General features: G+C 56.6%; 7 protein-coding genes across 7 annotated transcripts; 3 read left to right on the top strand and 4 right to left on the bottom strand.

Annotated features, from left to right (window-relative positions):
- Positions 1 to 211: 211 nt before the first annotated feature.
- On the bottom strand, positions 212 to 1,160 carry BCV69DRAFT_310367 (hypothetical protein; the record flags this gene model as incomplete). Its single annotated transcript, XM_025494785.1, has 2 exons — positions 584 to 1,160; positions 212 to 446 (listed from the first exon to the last, which is right to left on the bottom strand). Exons 1-2 carry the CDS (start codon positions 1,090 to 1,092, stop codon positions 212 to 214), a joined length of 744 nt encoding a protein of 247 aa, XP_025350018.1. The 5' UTR covers positions 1,093 to 1,160.
- A 141-nt stretch (positions 1,161 to 1,301) lies between these two features.
- On the top strand, positions 1,302 to 3,862 carry BCV69DRAFT_280468 (UPF0061-domain-containing protein). The gene has a single exon (XM_025491623.1). The coding sequence runs from the start codon at positions 1,366 to 1,368 to the stop codon at positions 3,754 to 3,756; it is 2,391 nt and encodes a 796-aa protein (XP_025350017.1). The 5' UTR covers positions 1,302 to 1,365; the 3' UTR covers positions 3,757 to 3,862.
- BCV69DRAFT_280466 (hypothetical protein) lies at positions 3,753 to 4,908 on the bottom strand. Its single transcript, XM_025491622.1, has 3 exons — positions 4,486 to 4,908; positions 4,229 to 4,421; positions 3,753 to 4,126 (listed from the first exon to the last, which is right to left on the bottom strand). The coding sequence occupies exons 1-3, from the start codon at positions 4,851 to 4,853 to the stop codon at positions 3,914 to 3,916; spliced, it is 774 nt and encodes a 257-aa protein (XP_025350016.1). The 5' UTR covers positions 4,854 to 4,908; the 3' UTR covers positions 3,753 to 3,913.
- A 295-nt stretch (positions 4,909 to 5,203) lies between these two features.
- On the top strand, positions 5,204 to 7,919 carry BCV69DRAFT_296827 (hypothetical protein; the record flags this gene model as incomplete). Its single annotated transcript, XM_025494052.1, has 4 exons — positions 5,204 to 5,379; positions 5,459 to 6,140; positions 6,220 to 6,499; positions 6,682 to 7,919. 4 exons carry the CDS (start codon positions 5,204 to 5,206, stop codon positions 7,917 to 7,919), a joined length of 2,376 nt encoding a protein of 791 aa, XP_025350015.1.
- On the bottom strand, positions 7,867 to 10,706 carry BCV69DRAFT_280463 (required for passage through start). The gene has a single exon (XM_025491621.1). It carries the CDS (start codon positions 10,637 to 10,639, stop codon positions 8,027 to 8,029), a length of 2,613 nt encoding a protein of 870 aa, XP_025350014.1. The 5' UTR covers positions 10,640 to 10,706; the 3' UTR covers positions 7,867 to 8,026.
- Positions 10,707 to 10,841: 135 nt separating this feature from the next.
- BCV69DRAFT_280462 (DEAD-domain-containing protein) lies at positions 10,842 to 14,410 on the top strand. The gene is made up of 4 exons (XM_025491620.1): positions 10,842 to 11,122; positions 11,198 to 13,250; positions 13,318 to 14,247; positions 14,325 to 14,410. Exons 1-3 carry the CDS (start codon positions 10,914 to 10,916, stop codon positions 13,930 to 13,932), a joined length of 2,877 nt encoding a protein of 958 aa, XP_025350013.1. The 5' UTR covers positions 10,842 to 10,913; the 3' UTR covers positions 13,933 to 14,247; positions 14,325 to 14,410.
- Positions 13,987 to 15,113, bottom strand: BCV69DRAFT_296824 (peptidase C15, pyroglutamyl peptidase I-like protein; the record flags this gene model as incomplete). The annotated part of the gene is made up of 2 exons (XM_025494051.1): positions 13,987 to 14,247; positions 14,325 to 15,113. 2 exons carry the CDS (start codon positions 15,111 to 15,113, stop codon positions 13,987 to 13,989), a joined length of 1,050 nt encoding a protein of 349 aa, XP_025350012.1.
- Positions 15,114 to 15,331: the final 218 nt, after the last annotated feature.

The raw sequence follows: 15,331 nt of genomic DNA, 5'->3' as shown, positions 1-15,331 counted from the left end.
CTTGCCGAGCCGAGGAATGGAGAAGTTTCGCCGCTGCCCTACATTCCCTTGTTTTGCTCTTGCTCTCCCCCTTGGACAGTCGACAGTCAGTCATTCAGTCAGTCATTCAGTCTGAAGCAAGCCCAACGCACGCATATCTTCTCTTCTCTTCGATAGGCATGAGCAGAATCGAATTGCTTTCTGACTAGTCACCAGACGAGGCGCTTGCGCTTCACGTCGCCTTTTCGACGCTCTTCACTTCCTCTCTACTTTTGCTCCCACTGCCAGCCCCAGTGCCAGCGCCAGTGCCAGTGCTAGTGCCGTTAATCCCACTCCCATTATGACTACCACTGTTGCTGCTGTTCCTCTTGCTCTTGTCCTCTGTCTTTGATACAGATATAGAAGAGGACGATTTGGCAGCTCGTGCCGCTTTGATCCTTTCCAGTCGCGATTTGAGAGAGGATACCCTAGAGAGAGAGGGAGAGACAAATTAGAAGTGTTCAGAGACCAGTCCATCTGCCACCTGTCCAAATGCCAAGGTACAAAGTATCCCAACCCCAACCCCAAACCCCCACTCCCACCTCCACCCTTAGAGCGGACTCACCTCTCCTCGGCCTCATCCTGTAACCTCTGCTCCTCCTCTAGTCGGGAGAGGATCTCTTCGTGCTCCTCTCGAGCGAGACGACGACGACGTTGGGCTTCTGTCTCCTCCTCTTGAGTCCCAGAGCCAGTGTCAGGGCCATCCACATCTCCTTCTGCTGAGTTCGGTGGTCGCCGGAGCTCAGGCTGCGCTTCAATCGTTGCGTTCGCGTAGATGTTTGTGGGTGGTGGTGGTGGTGGCGGGAGGAGAGAGCCGCTAGTACCAGCACTAGAGGTATCTTCAGCAGATCCTGCAAGGACTTCCTGCTGAAATCGGGCCCATTCGTCGTCTTCGTCTACGCTCAGAGCAGCAGCGGCAGCTCCCGTAGCAGTGGCTTCGTCCTGTGGTTTTAGCTTGGCCTTCTTCCCATCGCGGGAGATGCTGCTGCTGCTGCTGCTTCCTGCAACTGCTTCACTGCCGGCTTTACGCTTGGAGCTCTCCCCCATTGGTCCTGAGGCTGCACTGCTTGACATGGATAGAAGGTGCGTGAGATGAGGGAGCTTTGAGTAGGATACAGACTAGATTTAAGGCTGGGCAGGCGTGTGTGTGTGCAGTGCAGTCTTCTGGAATTCCGCGAAATGGGCGTGACCGCCTGCCTCCACCCCGCTCGCTCCTCCACCCGCAGACGGTGGCCGAGGGGAGAGACGTTGCCACTGCAGTCGATCCTCGTCTCACTGCTGCCCCTTTCTTCTTCACCTTGAGGCTCGTCTGACGCTTGCCTCACCCCTCCTCGATTCATGCTCCGTATGACCGCCAGGAACAACTCTCCGAGGCGCCTCGTACCGCTCCTCTCCCTACCCCTCCCACCCCCCTCGCAACGCCTCACCAATAATCTCCTACCCGATGCCTACACACCTTCTCCCACCTCTCTCCTCTCCACTCCAGACTCAACACCAAGTCTAGTCAGGAGAGCCAGACCCGTACCGCAAGGAGCAGGCTTCAGTTATGTCACTCCACTCCCATTGCCGTTCCCTTATGAGTTTCCAGCCGAGCAAAAGGAAGAGAGTGACAAGGAGGTCAGTTTAGGCGAGCAGCACAGGCGAGAAGCCGAAGCCGAAGGGGGAGGAGCAGATGCGGATTCTGCCGAGGCTCGCTACGAGCGGCAGATGCAAGAGGTGGAGAGGGTGATGAGACGGTATGAGATCCAGGTCTCGGAACTCGACAAGCCGGAATACCCTGCAAAGGATGCGGAGGGTCTGGCTGGATACCTCACTCCGGCCAAGCGCGCTCAGACGTACCCTTCGGCTCGACTGCTGGGTCTGAGCGCAGCAGCACTGAGGGACTGTCTTCCAAATCTGGATGTGGGAGACGCCTTTGAGTTCATCAAGAGCACAAGCGGTAGGGATGGCCCTGACACTTATGCCTCGGGACCCATGGCGCCTCAGCCCAAGGACGATGCAGCTCGTGCCCGCTTTCAGCTCAGTGACGTTCTCGCCGGCCGAGCCGTCGCGGCCGTCTTGCCCAGCGAAGAGTCACAGCTGGATGACATGGCAGGCTGCGGAGTCTGGGCTCGAAGAGTTGGACAAGGATGGAAAGACGAGTCTCTTCAGCAGAGGTGGGAGAGGAGAAATGGAGAGTTGCTGGAAAGGCAGAAGCAAAAGACGTACTTGGGCTGGTCGAACGCCTACGCTGGACATCAATTTGGATCTTGGGCTGGGCAATTGGGGGATGGACGTGCGATCACGCTCTTCGAGACGATCAATCCAGAAAATAATGAGAGGTGGGAAATTCAGCTCAAGGGAGCCGGGCGGACGCCATACTCGCGTTTTGCAGATGGATTGGCAACACTCGGCAGCAGTGTCAGAGAGTTCTTGGGCAGCGAGTCCATCGCCGCCCTGGGCATCCCGACTTCTCGCGCCCTGTCGGTTATCTCCCTGCCGGATGTCGAGGTGGTGCGAGAGCGGCGCAACGTATCTGCCATCACCTCACGACTTGCCCAGAGCTGGATTCGGATCGGCTCCTTCCAACTCCCAGCTTCGCGCTCAGACTGGGAGATTGTAAGACTCTTGGGAGAGTACGTCTCCCGCATCTTGTTCAACTTTGAAGGCATCCCTAGTGCGCAAACACCAGATTCACCTCGAGAGAAGTGGGCCACCCGTCTATTGTTCGAGAGCGCAAGGCGCAACGCTCGCATGGTCGCTGGATGGCAGGCGGTAGGTTGGACACATGGAGTGCTCAACACCGACAACATTTCCATCCTCGGCTTGACAATCGACTATGGACCGTATGGCTTCCTCGACATCTTCTCGCAAGACGTCACGCCCAATCACTCTGACGAGATGTCGAGATATTCGTACAAGATGCAGCCTTCGATGGTCCTCTTTGCCATGAAGCAGCTCCTCACCTCCCTCTCTCCCATCATCGGCTTCGAAGAGGAGAATGGCCGTGCCCCTAACCCTGGAGAGTTGGCAAGCCTGGAGCCCGAGAAGCTCAAGGCGCTTGCAGAGTTCGGAGAGGCGACGCAGCGGGCTGATCTGGAGGAGGTCTTTATCAACACAACAATGGAAGAGTGGAGACGTCGCTTCCGTCTCCGTCTGGGCCTCAAGAATGCCGAAGAGGACGAAAAGGGTGCCCTCTTCGACCCGCTCTTGGACGTCCTCGAAGAACTCGACTTCACTCTCACCCTCAGGAAGCTCAAAGAGTTCCCGTCTATCCTTGAAGAGAATCTCAAGAGCGCTGAGGGTCAAGAGGAGGGGATCAAGAAGGCCGTTGAATCATTCAGTGCTGATTGGTACGACCAGTCTCGCGTGCTGGCCTACCTCCGAGACCAGAAGCGTGACCAAGCGCAGGGCTGGCTGACAAAGTACGCCCAGCGACTTTTACGAGATCTCGGTGTCGGCTCTGGCTCTAGCTCTTCGCCCGCTGTAGGCTGGGGTACCTCCCTCCGCGAGGAAATGTCGCAGCACAATCCCCGTTTCGTATTGCGCAATTGGGTGGGCGAAGAAGTCATCAAGCGTCTCGAGGAGAAGGACGATACCCTCTTCCTGGACCGGGTACTGCAGATGTGTCTCCACCCCTGCAAGGAGTGGGGACAGGACGACGGATCGGGAAAGAGTGCTGAGCTCCTTGAGGAGGAAGCGAGACTGTGCGAGATTGGAGAACCGCTACAGAGGAATATGCCTTCGTGCTCTTCCTGAATTGGGGGACTGAAGCGCAATCATACCATGTCTGTCTGATTTATTCTGATACTGTACGTTTCGTGGTGCTGTGGGATCAATAATGACTATTGTACAAATGCATCTCTTCTGTCTGTTTTGCTGTGCTTGGTACTTCCAACCCCTCTACCTGATCATATCAAGAAGCCATCTCAACATCTGTCCTGCCTTCCATTTCACTTGTTGCTCCCTCTGCTGGAGTGTCCTCTGGTGGCAGGTCGAGTTGAGCTCGTAGAGCCTGGTGCTCCCGCTCCATTTGAGCCAGTACGCCCTCCCCTCCCTCGGCTTCTCCTTCTTCTGCCAGCTCGGGGAAGACGTCAGCGACTGATTTTGTGAGGCACTGACGGAATTCCTGTGATGTAGAGAAGCATAAGAGGGTCATCTCGTGAGCTTTCGTTAAACGGTCCGGATTGATGGAATGATGCGCCGATCCTCCCGCGCCAGCCTCACTCACCTCAATGGCCCAACGTTGCCCCGCAATCTGCTGATTGTCGGACACTAGTCGACCCATCCTATTTCTGCTCCACACATCTGGATTCCTGCCTTCGTCGATTGCCTCTAGCACGTCTTCGGGGACAAATGGCAGGAGATCGTGGTTGGCTGATGCGGTTGAAGAGAGGGAGGAGAGGTGCGAGACGAGATCGTTACTGCGAATGGGAAAAGAGAAAGTCAGCGTCTTGAACAGACTCTATTATGCTCGTCCTGACTTACACTTTGACGCCGACGATGTCCTCCCTTCCTGGCTGGACATCGGCAGCGCAGACCGCGAGCTGGTACAGCGAATCGATTACGCTCCTGGTCCGATCCTCGACCTGCTGTCTCAGTGGCTCATTGGGGTCTTCCTCGAGACTCAGAAGCTCATGGAAGGGCACTGAGCCATGGTTCTGACCTCCCACCATGGAGCCGCCCAGGCCATTGGCGGACGAGGCTCCGGGTCCGAATTGGAAGGGATTGGGAGTGGAAGTGGAGAGGGTAGGATCGCTAGCAGAGGCCGGGTCACCGCTGGGCTCGGGCGAAGGAGAGGGCGAGGTGGGCGTTGGCTCCCGGCCTGCTCCGTTGCGATTGGCAGTGGAAGCCATACCTAGCTGTCTGCGACGTAGCTCGCTACCTTGACGAGGATTGATGGTCTCGTATGGTGTATACGAGGAGGCAGCAGCAGCCAGTCAACGGAAGTAGGCGAGGCAAGTCCGATCCGATGGTCGTCTCCGATCCGATGCCGACGCGCACCAGAGCCGACCCGGAGTGACATCAACCGAGCAGCAACACAGCACGAGGCATCCTCTGCTACCATTCCATCCCTCTCATCCTCCACTGAATCTTCTCCTGACCGATGTGTATTGCTGGGCAATAACTTGGGCCGTACCCTCGTCCTCATCAGTGTGCCATAGACTCAATTCGCTGGGATAGTCGACGGCCACCTCACAGCGTCATGCCGTCCAGCGATCGCGGCGATGAGCTCAACGAGCAGGAAGTGCCACTCATGGCTGGCAGCAGTAGCGGTAGTGCCAGCGAACGCAGGAGAAGAACGGCTGGCAGCAGTCCTGCGAGTGTATTGGAGATGTCCAATGGTAGAAGGAAACCGCTCAAGGCCACTGAGAAGATGTGGTGAGTATGCAGGGCATAGAGCACATTGTTTCCCCCAACAGCCTTGTGCTGACGAAGACCGGACTCCGTCTGCTTACAGGGTCATCGCTACGGTCACCTTGATCACATTCCTTGGTTACTCGTCCCAATTCTTCGTCCTCATTCCCTACTGGATGGCTCTGCCAAATGTTCAGTGGTCGACGATGCTCCTCTGCCTGATCCCCCTGAACCTGGGACTGGCTGCCACCTACTACAATTACTACCTCGTAGTCTTCACAGATCCGGGCAGCGTCCCTACCAGCTGGGAGCCAGACTGGGACAGTATAGGTGGCGTCGAGGTAAAAGCATCGACTGGTGGACCGCGCTACTGCAAGGTGTGCAAGAGCTATAAGCCGCCGAGAGCCCACCACTGTAGGCAATGCAAGCGCTGTGTTCTCAGAATGGACCACCACTGTCCCTGGGTGGCAAATTGCATCGGTCACCACAATTACGGTCATTTCCTGCGCTTCCTCTACTCCGTCGACGTGACCATCTCGATACAAGTAGCTCTCCTTGCGCTCAGAGTCGCAGACTGGTGGAGCCCAATGATCCTGTGGAGGGAGCCATCGACAAAGGACATGGTGCTCTTGATCCTCAACTTTGCTCAGGGTGTACCTGTGCTGTTGATGGTTGGCATCTTCTCACTCTACCATACGTATGCTCTTTGTACCAATACAACGACCATTGAGAGCTGGGAGAAGGATAAGGTGGCCACGCTGGTCAGGCGGGGAAAGATTGAAGCTGTGAGTAAAGCATGCGCTGCGAAGGAGCGTCGCACGTGATTTGCCTCTGCTGAATTTGGTTTTGTTTCATCCATCACAGTACAAATATCCTTATGATCTCGGTTTCAAGCGCAATATCGAATCCATCCTGGGACCGCGGATGTTCCTCTGGTGCTGGCCAGGTCAGCCCCCAATGGGCAACGGGCTAGAATACGCCCTCGGCGAAGGTCACGGTGCGTCTCGCTCTTCTCGACTCGATGATGCTGCTATCGGTCGCGGAGGTGCAGGCCAGGCAGGCAACGGAAGCCGAACATCAGCCTCCCGTCTGCTCCGTGGGGAGCACCCAAACGTCGAGGCGATGCTCAGGACCGTCGCTGCTGGTGCGGGCCGAGCTGGAGAGGAGGCTGAGCCTGATGAGGAGCTCGCCGTCATGGCTTAAGATATTCGCACCGTTGCTCCATCTGGACTCTCAGCAGGTGTGCTCCATCTCAATGTATCGCAATCACTTGGCTCATTGTAATCGTACTCTTCTTTTTCTAAACGTCTGTGCACGGCCCCACAGACTATCCATATCAATTCTTCTGGCCTCCAAAAGACCAGAAGAGACCTCAACGGTCACGAGGTCAGCGGAACTCCTCTGGCCACGGTCTCGCAGCAAGGTACGATGCGGCTGGCGCTTTCACCTATGGACACGACTCGTTCAATCCGGCATTGCGGCCGAGCAATGGGCGACTGAAAGCGGCGAGGACTCGTGGTGAGGCTGGTGCCTATGAATCCGACGATGCCCACAACCAAGGCGGACTCAGGAAGAGAGTCTCCCCCGACGAAGCATCTCAGAGCGACCCTCATATGCAACGGCCCCACACCCGTGGTCCTCCTCCAGGACTCGTCTTTGACGACGAGGCAGACGGAACGGGAGCCAGTCATGTCTCTCCTTATCACCCGCACTACCGTCGGCCCCGCTCCGACTCCATGTCCGCCGAGTCTGTCTCCTCGGCAGAAGAAGCAGGCGTAGTTGACGCTGGCTGTTTCCCACCCGGCACCATCCCCGGCAGTGGCAAGCGACCAGGAGACAAACGGCAGGAGCGCGAGGAAGCTGAAGGCGAAGAAGAGTGGATCGATGAGGAAGGTGAGGAGGAGGTAGAGGAGCACGAGGTCCTCGAAGCCAAAGAAGCCCGTCGCTGGGGTTTCAGGAGCGGAGAAATCTTCCCACGCCTCTTTGCAGAGGATTCAGCCTCGGAAGATTCCCAGTCTGATTCTGGTGGATCAGAAGGGGATGGCGCCTCCACGGACGAGGAGGAGCAATACCGTCTTCAGCAGCAGCAACAACAGCGTCTCGCCAGTGGATCCCAGCCTGGCGAAGGCATCGCGGGAGGTCGTATTCCTCAGCTGAGAAGTCGAGTCCGCCGCGGTTCAGAGGGGTACGAGGTGCGCCCGATGATGTACGACCATGCCTATGCTCGTCAGCGGGAAGACGAAGAGCAACGGTTGCGCGAGTACCTCATGCGCGAGAGGGAGAGGTTGGGCACTGGTGTTAGAGATTGGAGAGAATGGCATGTAGAGGGGACCGCTCCGGGAGAAGAGGAGATTGAGATGAGCCCTGCGGGGGGAGGGGCTGCAGCGGGGTCAGTGGGAGGAGCGGGCAGGCCACTTTTGCCGAGCGAGATCATGGCGAGGAGAGCTCAAGAGGTCGTCGTTGATCCCGGTTGGGCAAAGTTTGACCCTGATGAGGTACAGGAAGGTGAAGAAGACGGTGATGATTATGGCGATTATGGCGCTCGGCCAGAAGATCGAAGGTGATGAGTCGCTCCTCAAGCATGAAATGAGATGAACAATGACCATTGATAACAAGTGTACGAGAGATAGATCCGCAAAGGGCAAATGTGACGCAACAGCACCGTCTCCTCTCAGTGCTTTCCCTTCATCTTTGCCTGCTTCTCCTTGTGCTTCTTAAGCGCCCTACTCTTCTCTCTCAAACTAGCCTTCTTCTTACTCCTTACAGCCCACGACTTGCTTACCATTCCAAAGTTCTTTCCTTTACTCTTTTGTTCATTAGTAGTAGAAGAAGTCTTGTCCTTTTGCTTTTTACCCTTTTTACTTCCAAACTTTTCACGATCTTCACGACCCTTGGCAATGGAAGCCATACGTTCTTGGTAGTCGGCCTTAGCCTTTTTACGAGGGCCGAGGATGTCTGCTTCGTCTAGGAAGGCGAGGTCGTCTTCTCGCCCACCAGCTTCACGTTTGCGAGCCTTGAGATAGGCAAGGTCACGCTTGGCTGCTGCACCTGTACGCCCACCGGTAGAGACGGCAGCTTCGGCCGCGGCGAGACGGAGCTCGTTGAGCTTGGCGTAGTCGGCGGGTGTGAGGATCCGAGAAGTGGCGAGGGCAGAAATCTTGGCTTCTTCCTCCTCGACGGCACCTCCTTCCTTTTCACCATTCTCTTCCTCATCCTCGTCTTCGTCGTCGCTCTCCGAGCCACTCTGCTCGCCAGTGGCATCGCTTTGAGCACGGGCTTGACGCTTGTGACGCAATTGACGACGCTTCTCTCGAGCGATAGCAGCCCTCTCCTTGGCCGATAGACCCTCAGTCTTGGCCTTGCTACCGTCTGCACCCTCTTTGCCGTCTTCTGAGTCACTGTAGTCGACGTCGAAGTCCGAGTCGCCTTCAGAGTCGACGTTGATCCAACCGCCAGAGTCATCGCTGTCGTCGGAGTCCGAGTCGCTCTCCAGCTCCCAGTCCTTCCAGCCCGCTTCGTCATCCTCGTCTTCTTCATTGCTCTCCTCACCAGCTTCAGCACGCTTGGCCTTCTCATCCTCGTAGTGCTGCTCGAGTAGCTCGAGACCCTGGATGCCCTCGGTACCTTGCTCGGGTGCACCATAGGCGCGTGGACCCTTGCCGGCCTGAATGGCCAAGCTGCCACTCTTGCCTCGATCCTTCTTCTTGAGCATGCCCGGGTTCACCTCACGGTAGAGCTGCAGCAGACCGCGAGCAGCAGCAGCCACACCCTTGTCCTTGCTCTTTCGGTAATTGATCAAGTCTTCAAGCAGAGTCTCCTCCATGCACCAGGGCTGACGGCGAGCGATCTCCCTGACAGAATTGACACCTGCAGCGACTACCTCCGGACCCACTCCAGGGTGCACAAAGGAGTCGGCAATCTTCCTGATCACTGGTGTGAGGATGTCGGGTGGGGTCTCTGCATGTACCGATTGCGCTAGAGAGACAAGGATGAGGGTAATGTGGAGCTGGTGCGGAGCGAGGTACTTGACGATGTAACTGTAGAAGGACAGCACGCAAAGCTTGTGAGCGCCCATGACTCGACTGAGCAGTTGCATCAGGCGGATCTTGACCTCGATGGGATGGCGCTTGTCTCCCCGGCTTAAGTTTTCGAACAGCTTCTCGCCAAAGGTCTGTGGGTCATTGAGGAGGTAGAGAGCTGCAAAATTGGTCGTGCCCTCCTCACCCTTGGCTGCCTTCTCTTTCCTGCGCTTCTTGGCCAAAGCAGCAGCAGCTCGGACCTTGTTGTCTCCCGAGCGAGACTTCTTGTTGATCTTGCGCTGATGCTTCAGCTTCGAGATGTCGGGAATCTCGGGCTCGTCATTTGAGTCTGACTCAGTCTCTCCTCCATCCTCCGCGTGATGCAGATCGTTAAGGAAGAAGCGGACAGCAGAAGTCTGCACTTTAGGGTGAGGGTGGAAGCAGGCCAGAGCGAGGAGCGAGACCGTCTTTGCATCGTTCCAGATGTTCTTCCTCCAGAGGTCGGCCGCGAGTCTTACGGCCCACAACGCCTGACTCTTGCCCTTTGGCTCCGCCCGCTTCTTGTCTGCCTGGTGTTGCATGCCGTCGGCTTCACCCTTCATACCCTCTTCGATGACACCGAAGAGCAGACCTTGGACGACACGATTGAGTCGGTGATTCTGAGACTGGCGGTTAGCATTCTTGATGTCGCCCAGGATGGTAGCTTGAATGAGCGAACGAAGAGAGGAAGAGGTAGTGATGGAGAGGAGGGGAAAGAGCGTTCGCAGCAGCTCTTCACTGCCAATGACGTCCTTGTTCCTCAGAAGCACAAGACTGCGTACAGCAGAGTGTCTAAGATCAGGGCTGAGACTGGCATGGTGCTTGATGACAAGGTTGGAGAGATCTTGCGGGAAGCCCTTGGTAAGTGTAGGGTATGATGGCACGAGCTGGGTGACGAATGCCAGGAGCTCCCTGAATCGGTCCTCCTGCTCCTTGCCCATGCGATTGGTCGTCTGTCCACCTACGACTGCTGCACTGGTACCGGGCGCTTCGGCTCCCACCCCCGCGCCAATGTTGGCAGCATAGATGGCGCGCAGGCTCTGGTAGTGATTCCACTGCTGCTTGAATTCGTCGGTGTATGCCTCTGGATCCCGCTTGAGCAGATTCTGCAGTGCGGGGAGGTTGGAGGTGTTGAGCAGACCGCGAGCCTGAGAACGATGCCTCAAGCCGCCTTCCTCGATGATGGACGAAGGCCGCTGCACCTCGCCTCCTTTTGCCCTGACCATGATGACGGGTAGGGGAAAAGGTCAAGGTAATCGGTGATAGTAATGGTGAGGATGGATGGCGAGGAGGGAGCTGCGAGCGAAGTTTTGCTTTGCCCGCCTTGGCTGTGGAAGCGGAATGGCCGGCGCTGTGCCAAATTCAAAAATTTCAACTCTTCGGAAAGGGAGACGCGGGCGGCAGACGCAGAGACGACGTACGGTCAGACCACCTCCTACTCATCATCGTACGTACAGAGCATCCCCTCGCCGTGAAGCCCTCTGCGTGAAGCTGCCCATCATGAACGACGACGATGACTTGATGCTCAACTTTGCTGCGCCAGTGGCTAGGCCAGCAGCCAAGGCAAAGGGAGGCGCAGCTGCCAGGGCCAATGGTAACAAGAGGCAACAGCCTCCTGCTGCCGCTGCCGCTGCTCCTCCAGCTCCAGCTCCAGCTTCAGCTACACCGGCCGCAATATCAACAAAGAGGATCAGGATTGATAGCAGCAAGTGAGTCCCGAACAATACTGCTGTGCTATCTGATGCTACGGAGATGACTGACTCCCACCGTCCCTAAATGTATAGACCGCCACTACCCTCGGGACGCCCTGCTTCAAGCTTCAACGATCCCTCTTCTTCATCTACTGCAGGACCATCAAGGCCAAAGCCAGGAATGATCATCTCTTCTCTCTTCTCTGGAGCTCCAAGCTCTTTCACAGTGGTAGAGGATGAGGCCGATTCGCGCAAGCCTGCAAAGCCCACCAATGCCCCCGGTGATACTTCAACCTTCGACGGTCTGGGCCTCGACCCTCTCCTGGTGGCTCACCTCAAGTCCTCCCGCATGTCCATCGGCAACAGGCCGACCGGTATCCAGAGAGCCGGTTTACCCGCTCTAATCAATGGCGACGCTGCTCGCGATGTCCTGTTGCACTCTCAGACGGGTTCCGGAAAGACACTCACCTACCTCTTGCCCATCTTGCAGAGCCTGCTGCCCCTCTGTACGGAGACTTGGATCGACAGAAGTGTCGGAACCCTCGCTATCATTCTGGCACCCACTCGTGAGCTAGCGCGTCAAATCTATGAGGTAGCAGAGAAGCTCTGCCAGCTTCATCTAAGTCTCAAAGAGCAGAAGGAAGAGGCAGCTGCTGCTGAGGGCGAAAAGGAGGACGAGGACGATGCAGTGAGAAGAACTCGGTGGCTCGTTCCAGGTCTACTCTCTGGAGGGTCGACTAAGAATCACGAGAAGGCGAGGCTGAGGAAAGGAATCCCGATTCTTGTTGCCACGCCTGGACGGTTGCTTGACCATCTTCAAACCACCAGCAGCTTTGACGTTGGCAAATGTCGATGGCTGGTTCTCGATGAGGCCGACAGACTGCTTGAGATGGGCTTCAAGGAAACACTGGAAGGTATCCTCAAAGCGATGGATGGCAGGCGGCGGCTGGCTTTCAATACTGCAAAGGAGACTATGATGGAGCAGAGGGGAATCACCAGCGGAGCACTGCCAAATGAGGAAGTGGAAGATGGGACTGGTGTAAAGTGGTGGGCCGATCCTCGCAAGGTCGTTCTTTGCAGTGCTACACTGGATGAGAATGTCCAGATGCTTGCAGGAACTCACCTGCGGACGCCTCAAGTCGTCAGAGGGGGAGCAGACTTGGCGCCGCTGAAGCCATCGTCGACAGAGGAAAGTGGCGACCTCAAGCCTACTGCCAAGTCAGAGACCGCTTTACTTACGGGCGGCTCCTACTCTAGACTGGCAGCTCCAGCGCAGCTGCGACAACATGCTGTCATCGTCCCACCAAAGCTTCGTCTCGTCACGCTCATTGCTCTTTTGCGCTCGGCTCTGTCACGGAATGCTGCCAACGTGGACGCCCGCAGGGTCATTGTCTTCATCAGCTGTACCGACAGTGTCGAGTACTACTGGAACGCTCTTGGTGGAGTCAGGATGGGCGATGACACTGAAGCTACTGACGATGAAGAGGAGGAAGACATTGCAGTGGAGGAGGACACATCAGACGTCGATCCTGAAGATGGTGAACTCAAAGCGCCAGCGGCCAAAGCTCCCGCCAAGGCCAATGGCAAGCTGAGGCCCTCCAAAGGCAAATCGTCTCGCAAGGTCGAGAAGTACTGCGACCTTTTCCCAAAGACGCCAGTCTTCCGACTGCACGGTTCACTCGCCCAGTCGGATCGTATCGCCAGTCTGAAGGGCTTCTCGGCTGGACTCGGCAAGAAGGTCAACACATCTCACAAGGAAGGCGCGATCCTCTTCTGTACATCGGTGGCTGCGCGTGGATTGGATTTGCCCTCGGTCGGCTGCGTCATCCAGCTAGATCCGCCTACGGAGGGTGGACCAGACGAGTACCTACATCGAATCGGTAGGACAGCTCGAGTAGGAAAGGATGGAGAAAGTTGGATCATGTTCCTCCCTCACGAGAAAGAGGCCCGAAAGAGACTAGAGGACGCGATGCAGAGAGATGTCGAAGGCGATGCAGCAGCGAAGAGTGCTTCTTCATCCGTCATTGCCGAAGTCTCGGCCGAGACGGTACTCAAGAGAGGATTTGGCGGACGAGGTGATGAGTATGAATCGAGAGCTACCGAAGTGCAATTATCCTTCGAGAGATGGGTGCTGAGGAAAGAAGAGGTGAGTCATAGTGTCTCGAGGTCGTCGGCGAAGAAAATCACTGACTCCTTGTATTTTTGAACAACAGGCTGCTGCCCTAGCTCGCCAAGCTTTCATGTCCCACATCCGAGCCTACGCGACACACCCTTCCAACGAGAAGGACCTGTTCCACATCCGCTTCCTCCATCTCGGTCACCTGGCCAAATCCTTCGCCCTTCGAGAAGCTCCAGCAATGGTGAAGAACAAAGCTCGCGGCGCAGCAGATGCAGGTTCTGGCAGCCTTGCCTCGTCAGCTATGCTCAATCGGAGAGACAGGAAGCGAGAGGACAAGGCTGGTCTGGCCAGGGGGGAGCCTCGTGTAGAGGCACATCGAGCATCCAACAGAGCGCGACTGGCCGCAAAGGAGGAGCGCACGAAAGACGACCCGGCTGCTATGTTGGCCGCTGCTATCAATGCGGGCCGCAAAGGCCGGGTTACCGCTGCTGATGCAGACGATATTATGGAAGGCATCGATCTCAGCAGCCTCGGTGGTGCTGGTGGCACAGGTAAGGGAGCAGCAGGCGGCGGTGGTAACAGGGGACAGACTGGTAGGAATTCTGATGCGGAGGCTAGGATGTACGCGAAGGTCAGGGCGTTGGGTCGACAGAGCAAGAGTGGTGGAAAGCTGGCTGCTTATGGAGCAGATGAGTTCCAGATCGCCTGAGAGTAGCTTCTGTGGATGCAATGTGTTTGACAAGACTACCCTTCAGGAACTACATCACCGTCCCCAGAGGATCCACCCGATGGCCTGTACTACAATCTTCCTACCATCCTCGACCGAGTGAGGCTGGCCGACCTGAGGGACGTGAATGAACAAGACCTGTGTTTCAGGCTGCTTGCTTGGCGCACCGTCTATGCTACCTCCATCCTTTTCATTCCCAGTCGAGGAAGAGACAGTAGCACGACGTGACTCGGCTAGAGAGCAGTAGTATGTAAAGTCACAAAGATACCTGCCTGGATCAGTCGAGGCAGACACGGGCTGTGCGGAGGCGAGCAAGGTCCTTGTCAGTACAGGTTATGGTCGGATTTCCTCTCGCTCTGAAGCGCAGCACTTACACCACACCCGCGCGCCTCGAGCATAGCTACCAGCCCATCCACATCAATCGTCGTCTTGCATACATCCTTAAAGTCCTCGTACCCCTTTCCAAATCCACCCCCCTCTTGGAAGAAGGAGGAGTAAAACGAGAGTGAGGATGCTTGTAAGGTGGAGAGGAAGAAGAAGAGGAGGAAGTGGAGAAAGGAGAAGGGCCCTTTTGCTTTTGTAGCTGATGACCCGCAATCTGAACCAGACTGGTAGTGGCGGGGGTGATCAGACGGGGGAGCTTCCCGCTCAAAGGCATCTCGCTTCTTGTAGCCCTCCTTGTGTGCCTGCTTTTCCACTCGTACACCACCATTGAGGCCTACACCGATGTGGATGACCAAATCGTACCCTGCTGCGGGATGATGCAGGCGTGGAGCGTACCCCGAGGGGTATGGGTGCGCTCCATCCCCCTGAGCGCCGTCCGTGGGTCCCCTCTCGTCGATGTCCCTCTTCGCGTAGGGCGAGGTAGGATCTTGACCATGGATCCGTGGCACTGCATCGAGAGTATTCGCGTATGATACGGGCAGGTTCAGACTTTGAATATGGATATTGCGCTTGGGACTCGGCGGGGGAACCGGAGGATAGAGGGTAACATCGTGCAGCTGGGTTGCTATGGACCAGGAAGGGTTTACGAGTGTCTTTCCAAAGGGACCGAAGCCGGTGATGAGCACCTCGTATGGTCTGTCCTCCTCCTCATTAGCACTTGTAGAGGATGCTTGAGTCTCAGTGCTGCTAGCTGCCGGGGGAGGTGTTATCGGAGCCATGGTAGCACCTTTGTATACACCGGTGGTCAGTGGGAAGCGGAAAGGGGGGGGGATCACCGTGAGCGGAGATTGTGGAGAAAGCCGAGCGTGACCGGGACGCGGAGGGGAGCGGCATTGCAAGTCTCGGCACCGCGTTCGCCTCGAAAGAGACGCGTCGAAGTAATTAACGCGCTCCAGGCGGGACATCAGACGCCAACGCCAGACGGCGTGGAAGCTCG

This window comes from Pseudomicrostroma glucosiphilum (genome assembly GCF_003144135.1).
Source record: "Pseudomicrostroma glucosiphilum strain MCA 4718 unplaced genomic scaffold BCV69scaffold_2, whole genome shotgun sequence".
Taxonomy (NCBI): Eukaryota; Fungi; Basidiomycota; class Exobasidiomycetes; order Microstromatales; family Microstromataceae; genus Microstroma; species Microstroma glucosiphilum.
This window is presented reverse-complemented; position numbering and strand designations above follow the sequence as displayed.

Excerpts from the sequence above, each read along its gene's own strand:
- BCV69DRAFT_280466 (XM_025491622.1), bottom strand. The coding sequence starts at position 4,853 with ATGGCTTCCACTGCCAATCGCAACGGAGCAGGCCGGGAGCCAACGCCC. Across the intron at positions 4,422-4,485 it reads GACATCGTCGGCGTCAAAGT|TAACGATCTCGTCTCGCACC; the intron begins GTAAGTCAGGAC and ends TCCCATTCGCAG. Across the intron at positions 4,127-4,228 it reads GGCAACGTTGGGCCATTGAG|GAATTCCGTCAGTGCCTCAC; the intron begins GTGAGTGAGGCT and ends TCTACATCACAG.
- BCV69DRAFT_280463 (XM_025491621.1), bottom strand. The coding sequence starts at position 10,639 with ATGGTCAGGGCAAAAGGAGGCGAGGTGCAGCGGCCTTCGTCCATCATC.
- BCV69DRAFT_280468 (XM_025491623.1), top strand. The coding sequence starts at position 1,366 with ATGACCGCCAGGAACAACTCTCCGAGGCGCCTCGTACCGCTCCTCTCC.
- BCV69DRAFT_280462 (XM_025491620.1), top strand. The coding sequence starts at position 10,914 with ATGAACGACGACGATGACTTGATGCTCAACTTTGCTGCGCCAGTGGCT. Across the intron at positions 11,123-11,197 it reads ATCAGGATTGATAGCAGCAA|ACCGCCACTACCCTCGGGAC; the intron begins GTGAGTCCCGAA and ends CTAAATGTATAG. Across the intron at positions 13,251-13,317 it reads GGGTGCTGAGGAAAGAAGAG|GCTGCTGCCCTAGCTCGCCA; the intron begins GTGAGTCATAGT and ends TTTGAACAACAG.